At 36.8% G+C, this 16,177-nt stretch overlaps 1 protein-coding gene across 1 annotated transcript; it reads left to right on the top strand.

The window, feature by feature from the left end:
• The first annotated feature begins 146 nt into the window (after window positions 1-146).
• On the top strand, window positions 147-9,896 carry LOC101743381 (uncharacterized). Its single transcript, XM_062668100.1, has 6 exons — window positions 147-385; window positions 509-1,630; window positions 2,574-2,635; window positions 4,781-4,840; window positions 6,138-6,377; window positions 6,456-9,896. Exons 1-6 carry the CDS (start codon window positions 372-374, stop codon window positions 7,925-7,927), a joined length of 2,970 nt encoding a protein of 989 aa, XP_062524084.1. The 5' UTR covers window positions 147-371; the 3' UTR covers window positions 7,928-9,896.
• Window positions 9,897-16,177: the final 6,281 nt, after the last annotated feature.

Here is a 16,177-nt window from a genome sequence, read left to right as displayed (position 1 = left end):
ATATCATCTCATCTCATTTCATTTCACTTCATTTCATGCCATAGTTCGTATTAATCAACTTCAATTCATTTCACTTTATATTAAAATTTTTCATAGAAATAAGAATATAAATTAAAATAAAACTTGACCTAAAGGTCTTAGTTACCAGGTCATAAAATCTCTTAAAAAATGTCCGATATTTTCCATCCAGCGCCATTCGCCATCTTGTTTTGTAGTTCGTTGAGATCATTTAGATCGTTTCGTCTAGCGGTGCGCTAATAAGTTTGAACACTAAGTTCAACATTTACGAGAAAAAAGTGCCTACATTTAATAAATCAGATTATAATTAGAATTAGGTGTTTTGCATCATCGTTTGTATAGCTAAAAACACAATGGGCCGCGGAAGGTAACGCTTATAAATTATAACTTGATTCATACGCATGGTTGTTTTTGAAGAATCTTTTTGTATAATTTTTACAGAAGGTATTTAATAATGTGTTGTATTTAGTTGTATTAAATTTCTTTATAGGGACCGTAGTCGTGATAGGCGTCGCAGTCGATCTCGAAGCCGAAGTAGGAGTCGCAGCCGTAGCAGAAGCCCTCGTTATGGACTGGGCTCAGGTGGTGGTGGTGGTGGTTATGGCGGTGGTGGACGCAGAAGTAACCCGGGAGCCAGCCTTCGGAAACCTAAGTGGGACTTGAGTCGTTTAAAACCATTTAAGAAAGATTTTTATGTCCCACATTTAGACGTTGAAAAGAGACCTGAATCGGATGTTGAAGCCTGGAGAAGTGAAAATGAAATTACTTTGAAAGGTCGAAATATACCAAAACCAACACTTACTTTTGATGAGGCTGGTTTTCCAGATTATGTTATGGATGAAATAGATAAAATGGGGTTTGCTAAGCCTACACCCATTCAAGCCCAAGGTTGGCCTATTGCTCTTAGTGGCCATGACATGGTAGGAATAGCATCAACAGGTTCTGGAAAAACTCTTTCCTATATATTGCCTGCAATTGTACATATTAACAATCAACCTAAGTCCAGTAGAGGGGATGGACCAATAGCACTGGTACTGGCACCCACTAGAGAATTAGCCCAACAAATACAAGAAGTTTGTGATAAATTTGCAAATACATCAAAAATTCACAACACTTGTTTGTTTGGAGGTGCACCTAAAGGACCACAAGCAAGAGATTTAGATGCAGGTGTAGAAATAGTGATTGCAACACCTGGTAGATTGCTTGATTTCTTAGAAAGTGGACGTACAAATCTGAAACGTTGTACATACTTAGTTCTTGATGAAGCTGATAGAATGTTGGACATGGGTTTTGAACCTCAAATAAGGAAAATTATTGAGCAAATAAGGCCTGATCGTCAAACTCTCATGTGGTCAGCAACTTGGCCTAGAGAAGTACAAAGCTTGGCTTCAGAGTTTCTTAAAGACTATCTTCAAATTAATGTTGGTTCTTTGCAACTTGCTGCCAACCATAATATATTACAAATAATTGATGTATGCATGGAGTATGAAAAAGAAACCAAACTGAGTACTCTATTAAAAGAAATCATGGCTGAAAAAGAAAATAAAACTATTATATTTATTGAAACCAAAAGGCGCGTTGATGATATAACTAGAAAAATGAAACGTGACGGGTAAGTAATATGAACAAAATAGTTGATATAAATGTAAAAATGCTCTTAGGAGAGGTCTGAAATAACTACCAGCTGGAGTTAAGGGGTAGAGCTTTGTTGAATGTTGTTGAGGTATTTATGGTGTTCTGAAATTGATACAGTAGTCGCATTTGAAATAACACAGCATATTTTTTCAAATTATAATTAACATTTTTGATGTTATATGTGGAAAAAAATAGACTTTCATACATATCTCAGTACGAGATGTAAAATGATGAAAGTGATGTCAATGAATAGCTGAAATATTATTAAACAATTGCTAACATTTAATAAAAGTGAGATACTTTCAAATTATCTGATTAAAATTTGAGTAATTTAGTATATGTAACTATAGAAGGATATAACTCATAAGCACTTGGTGTCCAATAATACTGGGTAAAGAGATAGTATATAAAAAAAATTTACTGACATTTTCAATTAAAAAGAAAAACGTTTATACAAAACAGTACTAGTTTGTTGGCAGTATGGGCAGGCAGCTTAGGGAATATTCTAGTAATCAAAAAGGTACAAATAAAAATGTTAATTATAGCTATTGTACATCTCAGAAATGTAAGGAATGAAAGAATAGTTTAATATGTCACTAATATGAGTATACTGTGAAAAGTGATGTAATTCTTATTTAGGTAATTCATTTATATATTTTTTTTTCGTTTCTTGTTTTTGAGATTTAACTGCAGACTTTCTAAACTTTGTAAAATAATAACAAATCACCATTATTAAATACTCAAATTAATACATCTGGCCCCAGAAATCTAAGTTCCCTTGTTTTAATAAGCTCTTATATATAATAATATATAAAATATCTAATATAATATATATCCCGAATTCAATAAATAACATTCAATAATCTTAGCAGATCAATTTGTAAGAATAATTGTATTTATGTAATGAAAAATCTTCTCAGATGGCCAGCAGTGTGTATTCATGGTGACAAATCACAAAATGAAAGAGATTGGGTGCTTCAAGGTAAGATTGATTAAATGTGATTATTTTATTATGAACCCCATTTGAAACTGCAAATTGTGCACTAGCAAAGTATTTCCACAACAAATGTAAAAATAAGAGGCAAAAGAAGAGACGAGAAGCGGTGTCTGTGCAGCGTGATCATGAGTGCAGCGGGAGCGTGCAGTGAGTGACATTTTCTGAAATGTTGCGTGTGATGTGCAGGCGGGGAGCTGCGGCCGGCCTGGTGGGGCGGCGCCGCGGCTGCACGTAGTCGGGGCTAAGCCCCCACGCACTCGGGCTCGCTCCCGCAGCCCTGCTGAGCCGCTTCTCGCGATGGGCGTGCTGGCGCTGGTTCATAGTGCAGCGCCCGTGTCGGTGCCCCTCGAGCCCAGAGCTCGGCTTTCCGTTCTCGGCTCGCAACCACTAGTGCGACGCCCGGCTTCGCTCGATCTTGATTTTGTTTAACGTGCTCGAATCCGTAAGTGTTATATACTTACGGAGTTCTCCACATTAGTAAGTTAGCAATATGGGTGAAGAAATGAATGATGTCTATTCAATAATTTGGGGCGAAGTTTTTTTCTTTCAATGTTATTTTTCAAACTTATTTACTTTTTCATGTGTTTTGAGTGATTTTCTTTTGTGTATGGGTGTACATAATTTTTTTAAATAGACAAGTTGACTGATTTTTTGTGGAAAATAAGAAAACTGAATAGATTGGAAGCATATTAGTTGAAACAAAATTGATCAGAAATAGCTTTTTAATATTATGCTAGAGAGAGAGCATAATTTAACAAGTAATGAAATCAGAGGTCGTGCGTGATACAAATTTAGCCATACACTTGCTTGCAGAAAGGCACTGAACACACTTACTCCATATTCATGAAAAACTCAAACACTTCTATTGTCCATAACTGATATAACTTGTTTTTCAGTAGACAATGGGCATTAACAAATTTTTTATTTCTTTGATTGAAAAACCATTTTGAGGTTTAAGAAAATTAATCTTAAACTACCAATTTTTTTAATCAAATATGTTTGACCTTTGTCCATTTCTGTCATGATTGTTTGGTTTTATTGAATTAAAAAAAGAAACAAATTAACATAGAAAACGAATACTTCAACCTATGATCTTATTTATTGTGTTTATGCCTCAAATGACAGTTTTGTTATAATTTTATTAAGAACCTCAAAACACTTCTAATTTCAACTAAAGGTAGTAATATCTTGAACATTTATTATTATTATTATTATTATTATTATTATTATTATTAACAATGCGATGAAAAATAATCTGAAAATGTTTTCATATATATTGTACTTACCTGTTTTTAGTTTGTAGAACAAGTAGAAATTATGAAATTATTTATTAAATAACAGGTGACGTTGATGAAAGGAGTTCCTTGTCACAGGTCAAAATATTTTGAGGCAACGGTTTCATTTTCTTATGCCATTAATGATGCCATCACCTTGAAAAGTGATGACATTTTCAATTAATTAAAAAAAAATTGTACAGTAAATATTTAAGATATATTTAAATTGATTTCTTAAATGTAAATTTCTAGTTAATTAATATTTAAAAATAGAATTCTTTTTTTAATTCGTTTTTTTTTATATAAAATTAATTTATAAGTATGATACTAGTCAACTAGCTAATCGTATTTTAATTTCAAAAACAAAAGTCCCCAGAAGTGATAAATTTCTTTAATTCATAATTAAAAATGGAATAAATAGAGAAAGCTTCCTGTCATGAAATTGTTATGAACTTTCATTGATGGGTTATGTATTGTTATAAGCTATATATATAGCTATACATAATAATACCATTCCATTAACAAAAAAAATCATGCACATTACATAATCAGCTGAAAGGTAAGAGACAGTAAATAACTGTTGTGTACACACCTAAAATATCTTTTATAATGTTAATATTCAAATGCTTTTTTTTGTTACTTTTGACAAATACCTTAGACCTCATTCCTTATTAGTTTAATGTTTTAACTACTATTATAAAATAAAATAAAAACAACATTAAGTTAATTACTTTGAATAGCAAATATAGTTATACTATTCACTAGTATATTAACTCTTATAGTGTATGATATAATATTTCAGATAGCCATTTTTCCTTAGTGTCGAACCACATTTGATTTAAATACTCTTTTGCAGATTTTCGTAGTGGAAAAGCTCCTATTCTTGTAGCAACTGATGTAGCAGCTAGAGGATTAGGTATGTTTAAAAGAATTTTTATCTTCACTGTTACACTGTTTCAATACACACATCTGCTATCAAAGGACAATGCCCATTTTCTATGGGCGTTTGGGCCCCTAAAAAAAGTTGTCGCGTCATGATGGTTTTAACTTATTTTGATAGACAAAGAAATATCGTTTCATATTCAGAAAATTATTTTTATATTCTCACCCAGGTTTAAGAGAAATCTGTTTTTTTCTGTAGCTAAAATTAAGTTGTTAATTATTTTTTTCGAAATCAATAATCGCTTTCATCATTATTTACAGCATTAAATAAGTTAATTGTGGTTAATGTTGCTGGAAATAAGCCCTTACGTACATTTTATTATTATTATATCCTCATAATAATAATAAAATGAAATGAAAATCCAGAAGCCGACAACGATATTGTTGCTGTTGTTTTTAAATTCCGCAATAAGCAGGCAAAGAACGTAGCCTATACAGCCTAGTCTGTCGTAGTTATATTTTTTTATGTCAATAAAAAGCCGGTGTATCTCTTTTTATTGCTTTTTGGGAGTTTTGACGTCAACTCGATGAATAGCTCATTGAGTGAGCATGAATTTCCGCAGACCTTTTATCTTGAAAAAAAAACAGTCACTGCTATGTTAGCCACAGTTTTATTCCAATGCCTCAATAATCGTGAACAACGATTATTGACGTTTAATACACAAAACAACGCCCAATTTATATATTATACATCACAATAAACTATTAAAAAAACATTAAAATAAAACTTCAAGTGACGCTTCACTCGGGTTGCTGCCAAAACTCTGATCATATTTTATATAATAAGAATAGAGTAATGGTAGGCCATTGAGATTTTTACTAATGGAATCATTAATATCTAAAAATATTAAATAAAATAACTCATGGCTTTAAGTAATAATAATTATTACAATATATAAATATTGAATTGAACAAAAATAAACTAAAAAGTCTGTGAATTATAACCATTATTCAAATCACAGACAACTCTTTCGTTTGGCAGTATATAGGTTTACTATAAGGCTGTATGGACTAACAAGCCCTTTGCCTATTGGCGAATTTAAAAACTATGGCACTAAGTTTTGGGATGTTATCAAATAAGTAATTTATTTTTTTGTAAAACAATACCTGGGCGAAAGAAATGTTGATACATAAACTAAACAACGTAAAAAAATAAGGCATAGTTTTTCAAGTACAAATAGTTTTGACATAAAGTTGGCCCACTTTTGGGCATTGTCCTTTATTGATAAAAATATAAAAAACTATACTAACTATTGAAATCTTTTTTTTAGATGTTGATGATGTGAAATTTGTCATCAATTTTGATTATCCTAGCAACTCTGAAGATTATGTTCACCGGATTGGAAGAACAGGAAGAACAAACAAAACTGGAACTGCATACACTTTCTTTACGCCTTCGAATGCTGCTAAGGCTTCAGATTTGATTTCTGTATTGAAGGAAGCTAAACAAGTTGTAAATCCAAAATTGCAAGAACTTTCCGAACAACGCGGTGGTGGTGGCGGTGGGCGACGTATGTATCCTCTTTATAAATAATCGGTTGAATATTTATGTCAGCATAACAAACAAGTAAAATTAAAAACCTTTTCAGGTCATCGCGGACGAGGTGGTCGGTATCGTCGCAGACGGTCTCGGTCTCGATCTAGGTCGCGGAGACGTCGTACTCGCTCACGATCGCGTTCACGAGACCGACGCCGCCGCCGCCATAGCTCTTCGAGGTCGTCCAGAAGCAAATCTTCCCGATCGTCAAGAAGCCGTTCCCGATCCCGGTCTCGATCTCGTAGTCGATCACGTTCAGGCAAGTGCAGTCCAGTGAAGGATTCTGTGGAAATCACGCCGAAGCCGGCGCCTCAGGCATTGTTACCTACACCGAAAACGCTCTTACCGACTCCCATTGGCCCACAACTTCCCGTCCCTGATAGGTTTAATAACAGATGTCCACCAACCCCACCTTCCAAAAACGAGTTACCATATACTAATAGAACAGACATGACTGAAAATGGGAGTATTAATAGTAGTAACGGTAATAATAATCAAAATCAAAACCAACACCAACCACAGCATCCGCTTCCATCTCAGATACCCCCTTTAATGGCCTTAAATCCCCAAATGAATATGTCAATACCTCCACCACCTATGAATAATCCCCCTTTTGTAATGCCTCCTTTTTTCCCTGCTGATCAATATGGTATGATGTTACCACCAAACTTCGCCCCTAATCCTATGATGTCTTCTGGTGGTTGGTCTGCGCCTCCTCCACCTCCTCCTCCGCCACCTCCATCCGATATGGCTAATGGGATTCACGGTAGAGGCTCAGGCCAAAGTGGCCTTGAGTTAGATTCCAGAAAACGAGGAGTCTATGGATCTAGTTCCGGCGGCCTCGGCTTGGGCAGCGGCTCTACAGGCCCCCCCGCCTCTGGTGGAGGTCTCGGCTCAAGCAATAATTTGGGATCTGGAGGGGGCTTGGGCTCTAGCAGCGGGCTCGGCACTGGCGGTGGGCTGGGTTCCGGCGGAGGTCTCGGCTCTGGTGGAGGTCTCGGAGCTGATAACGGTTCCGGTGGAGGCCTTGGCTCCGGAGGGGGCCTTGGCTCCGAGTCTTCTGGACCACGGTCTAGAGGCCGAGATAGGCGCCGTCGTGGAAGAGGACGTGATCATGACAACCGTGACTCCGACAGTCTCAACTCTGGTGGCCTCGGGTCTTATGGACTCGGAGGCTCCGAGGGCGGCGGCCTGGGCCAGTCTTCTGGCTACGGTCTCTCTGGCGGTCCTGGTGTACCCCATGGGAGCCTACTGCCGCGCATGCTCCCTCAAAATGGTGCTGATAATAGGTCAAATGGCGCCAACTTCACTGCTTTTGGTTCTTATGGACCCAAAAATAAACATTTAAATGAAGAAGGTAATGAAGGTTACAATAATGATGAACAAAATGGACCCATACAATATTATGAGCAACAAAACTCTGGACCTGACAGACCTTACAGCATGTTGCAGCCAGGACTGAGCGATGCGCAGGCGAATGGCTCCATGGGGTATAATGACCGCCAGAGGAATCGCCGACGGTGAACTTTGGAGGTTTGTTATATTCAAACCAATGCAAACTTACCTCATATTGATACGCACAAACATATACACACACATTTACTACAAATGCCTTATTACAATATTACTAAACGGTACATAATTCATGTATTAAAATAAAACGTAAACTGTGCAAAAGAAAATAAGAACAGGATCGACACTTAGGCATAGTCATTTTCAAATTATGAAAGAAAAAACATGATCAAATTCTTTCAGTCCAAACACCAAATACCTTAAATCACTGATTTGAAATTTAAACATATTACTTCCCTAAATGAATTAATGATGAAGCCTTTTCTGCTGAATTAAGACCATTTTGAAAGAAATTTTACTGTTAGCAAAATTGGCTATATCCTATTCTTGTTTTCATCGCACCATGATTATTATTATAACAGACAACTGCAAAATAGTTGTTTTGTTATTTTACTTTAAATATCTGCAAACACAAATTTTTAAAAGTTTTAACGAAAATGTGTTTTTTTTATTACAGAAAACGGTCACAATGGTGATTCCCGTCGACGAAGAAGACGATAAACATCGCAACACGCCTTGCACGACCTAATCTGGTTTATTCATTATTGTTTCATTCCATGATTGTATCATATCCATAATAATTTTGTGAACATTTGCACATATTGATCTAAAAAAAGATAGAAAACGAATCTGCATTTTTGAAGACTAAAAAATTTAATCCAGTAATTTAAAATTTTTAATGTGCTTGTCTTATTGTTAGGGCAGTTGCACTTTCATGGGAGATTAGGGAGAACAACACCTTAATAATGAACGTGGAACTGATTCACATATTTTTGTGGATCTAGGACACTATATACCATGATTCTAGTGTAATATGTGGAGCGGCTCTATAAGTAATTAAATCTATCATTTGGCAAATTCCGAAATTTATTAGAAAAATGCAATATTTATTAGCTTAAAGCCCAACAGCCAGTCTAAATCAAATAGTCTTATGCATAAGGCTGCGAAACATCAATGAATAATCTACTTTAATAGATTAAATATTGTGCACATTTATTACAATATGTGGTCTCTTACATTTTAAATTTGACGGTAATTTAAATACATCGTTTACTAAATATAAATAATGATTATGAAATAAGAACTTAAAATACATCATATTAAACAGTTTATTATTTGACAAATATTGAAAAGTGCAATAATGATCACTTGGCAACCCTACTGATGCTACTTGCATGGAGGACACAAATAAACTCCAATACATGCTGGTAAAGTGCATTTCAATAAAATATAAAAACTTGCGGTAAGATATTCAATTGAATTTAAAAAAAATTGTTTGTTTTCAAATCATATTACTTTAAATCACAACTAAAAATGTGCATAAATCCAATGTAAGCAAGTTAAGAAATAGAGGCTAAGAATTTTTGATGAGAACGAATGTTCTCACAAGTTCTGCTAGCCGTACAAACTGAACATCCGAGACACATGTGCACTTGTTAGTCAATCTTAGCGGACAAGGGTTGAAAATGAATTAAGGACTATGGGATTTGCTAGCATTCGCTCGGTTTTGTCAGTTCAAATTGATAAGTACTAAGATTGACTAGGTTTTCTTCGCTTGCTCACACTAGATTGGTGCAAAGTGATGGTTTACATGTTTGTCTGTTGACATTCGCTTGATTTGTTTGCTGATAAGTTTTAATATCATAAAATATAGTGTATAATAAACATTTTTTGTAATGAGTAGATGTAGGGATAATTTTTTACCTACTACATTTCATAGTGCACAAGATGCACCGTTTATTAAAGACGGTACTAATTCTAGGGTCAGCAGACTAAAGCACATAAGTCAAAAAACTCTACTTTACAGGAATTAAAAAAAACTATTTAGAATCTTATACATTAACAAACTTAATAATGTTTATTTGAATTATATAAGTCTATAACACTAACTTATTATTAAAATTAAATATTTTAAAGTAAATGTGATTATTTAATCTTTAGATGACTTAAGTTATAAGGAACACAATAATAGTATGAGTTAAGTGAAAAAGATCAACAATTAAGATATATATTATAATAATATAAGTCATAAATATAAATAACAACTCAATGTTTAATTAAAATTCTACTTCTTCATCGAGTTCTAAAATATCTGGATCAGTATTTCGTAAAGTTTCCAACATGGGAAGACTTACGTAAAATTCATGGAAAATATCCGGTATTAAAGGGAGCAGCGAAATTAAATCATTTTTTTTCTCGATGGATATGGGTAATGGCTGTATAGATATTATAGGAATATGATCAGGAACACTGGACCCTCTTCTTTTATAGTTAAAGGTAGAAAAAGGCGAATCTATATTCAGGGTGTCTTTATAAGTGAGAATGCCAAATTCTTGCTCATAGCGTAGCCATCTTTTTTCCAGCCATTTAAACTGCCGCCCATCGGTATCTTTATTTCTTAAAACTAAAGCACTTTTGAGGAGGGATGAAAAGTCATAAAAGTCTGTATTTTTCATTTCAACAACCTTAAACTTTTTGCTGCTAGACCGGATCAACTGTATCCAATCATGTGGATGAAATACTTGTAATTCCGTTTTCTTCTTTTTTTTTTCTATGATGCCATGATCGGTATCTACTTCTAAATGGCTATGGCCAGGTATCATAAATTTGTGGTCAATTGTTTTGATAGCTAGATGTTTTTGCAATACCCAAGTAAACATACAACTGACATGGGAATTCCTATTTTGCCCACCGCATGTATCCGAGTAAAAAATTATATGTTTCGTATTATCAGATACGTATGTTTCTAAGTGCTTGTAAATACAAGAAGCGATTTGGTTAGCTCCCCGAGCTGCTACCGCCTCGTGCCACACATAGCAAACAGCTTTACCAGTTTTGTTGTCGTGGACAGTTAAATTGAACGTCCATAATTGCCGTTTATAAAAGGCTACAGAAGAACTTAGAGTTGGTGTTGGCAAACACTGCTGTAAATCAAATGTGTACACCTGTAACGTGTCATCATTCTTGCACATTAGCGTGTCAGCTCGTTTCATGTCATAGGCTTGATCAGCTAGCGTTTTGTGGTTATCATGTTGAAGTATGAGATCTATTTTAACAGATTCCTCTTGACACAACTGTATCTGCATCTTAAACTTATCACAAGTGTAACAAGTATCGACACGCGGTTTTTTAAATGAAAGTCCTAATTTGTGAAATTCCTGACTATAGATTTTGATTGAAGGTGGACTATTCCGATCTTGACAAAATAACTTTAACAAGATGGCAAATACTTCTTTGATGTAGACTTTCTCGTATAGTGACTTTCGTATGACGGAAATGACATGATATGTGTCTTAATTTCTAGGCGTTTTTCGTTTGATATCTTATGCTTAGGAATTGTTTTCCCTCGCATGTCATCAGTTTGAGTACCCCCTATGGATGATCTCCTTTTCATAGCAACTGTCTTTATAAAATTGTCACTTTCATCTAACGTTTTCATTAAACATCCTTGGCAGACAGGTTCACGTTTACCATGCACAGTAAAAAAGTATTTATATGTCTTCATTCTAAGCTTTTGCTTTTCAGGTTCAATAGCTCGTATTTATCTTTAATTTCCATTAAAGACGCCATGTATGCAGATCTTTTTGCATATGACCCCATTTGCCAATATTCTGTAAATATGGCATGCCTATCAGTTAATGGTATACGTTCTTTACATTTCATTCTGTAAACAGGTAGCTCTTTCATAGTGCGATCTGATATACATTTTCCTTTTAATGTTTTGTATGCCTGTCCTAAGTTACGTTTTAATTTTTTTTCTCTTTTTGTAGTACGTATACTCTTTTTAAGAATCTCCGGCAGAGATCCGGCTACCATAAAAAACGACGACTGGACCTGGCAACATACAACGTGCGAACACTGCGGACCGATGAGAAGATTGTGGAACTCGAGGAAGAATTGAGCAGGTTACGGTGGGACATTGTGGGCTTATCTGAAGTCCGAAGAGAGGGAGAGGACACGATAACTCTGAGGTCCGGTAACTTGCTCTATTTTCGAGAAGGTGATCATCTGTCTCAAGGCGGTGTCGGATTTTTCGTCCACAAGTCCCTTGTGAATAATGTGCTCAAAATCGAGAGTGTGTCAACCAGGGTGGCGTACCTTGTACTCAGAATCACCAAAAAGTATTCGTTGAAGATCATACAGGTTTACGCTCCGACCTCGGCACACCCCGACGATGAGGTAGAGACTATGTATGAGGACATTTCCAGAGCCATGCATAGCTTTAAAACTCACATCACCATTGTCATGGGGGATTTCAACGCCAGACTGGGTAAACGGTCCGAGGGGGAGCTGCGAGTGGGACCATTTGGATTTGGGAATCGAAATCATCGGGGAAACTTACTTGCCGGTTTCATGGAGAAAGAAGAATTATTTATGATGAACTCTTTCTTCCAAAAACGGAATCACAGGAAGTGGACCTGGATGAGCCCCAATGGTGCCATCAAAAATGAGATAGATTTCATTATGTCGACAAAAAGGCAAATATTCAATGATGTCTCTGTGATCAATATGGTTAAAACAGGAAGTGATCATCGGATGGTAAGAGGCACATTGAACCTCAATATTAAGCTTGAGAGATTCCGACTGATAAGGTCTACGCTCCGTCCAGCACCAGCTCAGATCCAAAGTTCTGGGCACTTTCAGCTCGAACTTCAAAACCGCTTCGATTGCCTAGGAGGCTCCGTGGACGATTACAATGACGGGTTTGTGAATGCTGTCCATACGATTGGTTCCAAGTTTTTTGGAGCCCGTCGTACAAACAGAACCAAAAAACTCTCAGACCCTACTCTCAAACTCATGGAAGAACGTCGCGGAATGATTTTGCAGTCTTCAGAAGATTCGTTTAAATATCGGTCTCTCAACAGACAGATCTCAAAGTCTCTTAAATTTGATCTACGCCGTTTTAATACTGAGCGTATTAAAGAGGCTATAGAACGAAACAAAGGCTCCAAGGTGTTCGCGAGAGATTTGTCTCTTGGGAAAAGCCAGTTGACAAGACTGAAGATCGATGATGGCAGGATCATTTCGTCCAAGCCTGAGCTTTTGAGAGAGGTCGAGAAGTTCTATGGACAGCTATACACATCTACTCGACAACCCGTGGAATATCTAGCAAAGGATCCAAGAGCTAGATTAGTCCGACACTATACCGAAGATATCCCCGACATCAGCCTGTGCGAGATTAGAATGGCTCTCAAGCAACTTAAGGACAACAAGGCACCGGGCGAGGATGGAATTACCGTCGAACTTCTGAAGGCGGGTGGAAAACCAGTCCTTCGGGCCCTACAAAATTTATTTAATTCCGTCATTCTCGATGGGAATGTGGCCCTGGCATGGACCAGAAGTGTGGTGGTACTGTTCTTCAAAAAGGGTGACAATACTCGTTTGAAGAATTATAGACCCATCTCACTTCTGAGTCATGTCTATAAGTTGTTCTCGAGAGTTATTACGAACCGTCTCGCGCGCAGGTTTGATGACTTCCAGCCACCCGAACAAGCCGGTTTCCGAAAAGGCTATAGTACCGTAGACCACATTCATACGTTGCGGCAGATTGTACAAAAGACCGAGGAATATAACCTGCCGCTTTGCTTAGCATTTGTGGACTACGAGAAAGCCTTTGATTCGATTGAAACCTGGGCCGTGTTACAGTCTCTCCAACGGTGCCAAATTGATTATCGGTATATCGAAGTGTTGAGGTGTTTGTATGAAAACGCTACTATGTCAGTCCGAGTACAGGACCGGGCTTCAGAACCTATCCTTCTGCAGCGGGGCGTGAGGCAAGGAGATGTTATTTCTCCGAAACTATTTACCGCTGCGCTGGAAGATGTTTTCAAAGTTCTGGACTGGAAAGGACTAGGCATCAACATAAACGGCGAGTACATAACTCACCTTCGGTTCGCCGATGATATTGTGATTATGGCCGAGACCATGGAGGACCTCAGCACAATGCTCAAAGACCTCAGTAGGGCTTCTATCCGAGTGGGTCTAAATATGAACAAAGAAAAAACAAAAATTATGTTGAATGCTCATGTAGCGCCCACTCCAGTAAAGATCGGAGGCTCTACGCTCGAAGTTGTTGACGAGTATATTTACCTGGGACACACTGTCCAGCTAGGTAAGTCCAACTTCGAAAAAGAGGTCAACCGTCGAATCCAGCTCGGATGGGCAGCGTTCGGAAAGCTACGTAAAATCTTCTCATCACAAATACCACAGTGTCTCAAGACGAAAGTCTTTGACCAGTGTGTGTTGCCAGTGATGACATATGGCACTGAGACGTGGTCGCTCACAATGGGCCTTATGAGAAGGCTCAAGGTCACCCAAAGAGCAATGGAGAGGGCTATGCTCGGAGTTTCCCTGCGAGACCAAATCAGAAATGAGGAGATTCGCAGGAAAACCATGGTAACCGACATAGCCCAAAGGATTGCGACACTGAAGTGGCAGTGGGCAGGACACATTGCTCGCGGAACAGATGGCCGTTGGGGCCAGAAGGTTCTTGAGTGGCGACCGCGTACTGGGAGACGTAGCGTGGGTAGGCCTCCCACAAGGTGGGCCGACGACCTATTAAGGTTCGCGGGGATCCGCTGGATGCAGGCAGCGCAGGACCGGTCTTTGTGGCGAGGCTTGGGGGAGGCCTATGTCCAGCAGTGGACGTCCATGGGCTGATAGATAGATAGATAGATACTCTTTTTTGGAGACACATTAGGATTAATTGAAATTTCATCACAAGTACTTGAACTTGATGTGGTTGAAAGTCTCGGTAATTCATAACATGGATCTCGTACAGAATCATCACTAGAGAAGTCAAGTACAGGATGGTATGTTAAACTACTGACTTGATCTGATGATGTCGACGGTATAGGATCGTCTACCACTAGGTTCTCTGTGTTCAAAATCGACTGTTGATTTACATTTTCTAAAAAAGGACAAGACAATCATCTATTTATAATGATATAATATTGATATAATTACGTAATTTGCAAATCATAATTTTTAAGATATGTGAAAATATACCTTCATTGCTTTCCAGATGAGTGGATAACGCCATTTCAACTAATTTCTTGCATCTTTGAATATTCATCTTAAATAATTAAAATACTTAAGCACTCACACACAACTAACTAACACAACTAACCAACAAACTGTGCACAATCGACAACATTAGTAAATTAAAACCACTTACCGAAGTATTGTTTACGTTATAAATATTTTTAAGTAACCACTTTCTCTAAAGAAATGTAACATTTTGATGTTCTTTATAACATAAGTCAGACTTCTTACGTTAATAACTTTGTACTTATGGTGTTCCTTAGAACATAAGTCCAGTTATGTTTTTTAGTTCGTTTGATTATATTAGGATTTGATAAGGTTGATACAGAACGCCGCTTGAATACGCCATGAAATACTTGAGTTTGATTTATGTGCTTTAGTCAGATTGTGTGTTGAGCAAAATGTAAACCGATGATGTAATAAAAAATAAACTGAAAATTTTGACTTATGTGCTTTAGTCTGCCGACCCTAGAATTTACCTATCTAATTTTTTAGGTAACTTATGAATCTGATGCAAACTTTTAGAGATAACTCTTTTCATGTAAATTTCTGTAATGTGAACAAAAATAAAGTATAAAATAGAAATGTTATTTATTTTCAAGGTTCTACTTAGTTAGATTACATGTGTTCAGTGCGAAGCAAGGGTTGTTATTCTAATAATCATTTATATGCCTATAAAAAACTTCGTTTTAAGGTATTTCGATAGACTACATTAAAAGTATACTAAAAGAAAACCTAACTTTGAATCCTATTTCTCAAGAGATCAACTGAGAATAGCAGACAAGTTCTAGGAATCGCGTGGTAGTCCCAATTCTTATAATCTAAAAACTGCTATTACATGGGGTATGACTTAAAATAACTTGTCATGTTTGTAACTTGTCCCGTCTTGATGTTAAGTTTTAAAGATCGCGTAGTTAGCATCTTTCAAATTTTCGTCGCGAGGTAGTAAGTTTTGGTTTGAAGGGTGAGTGGGACAACTCTGTACAATTCATTTCGATTTCGACCTTATATTCTTTAAGAAGGCGGCACTACACGAAAACTCTCTTGTCGTGGCCATCAGAAATTACATACCCGATCCTGTGGACCGAATGGTAAACAGTCGACATTACGGATCCTCCCGATCCATTAACGGTGCTTTTAGGTATTTCAAACACCGGT

Source organism: Bombyx mori, chromosome 4 (genome assembly GCF_030269925.1).
Source record: "Bombyx mori chromosome 4, ASM3026992v2".
Classification (NCBI taxonomy): Eukaryota; Metazoa; Arthropoda; class Insecta; order Lepidoptera; family Bombycidae; genus Bombyx; species Bombyx mori.
The sequence above is the reverse complement of the archived record's forward strand: the minus strand, read 5'-3'. Positions and strand labels throughout refer to the sequence as shown.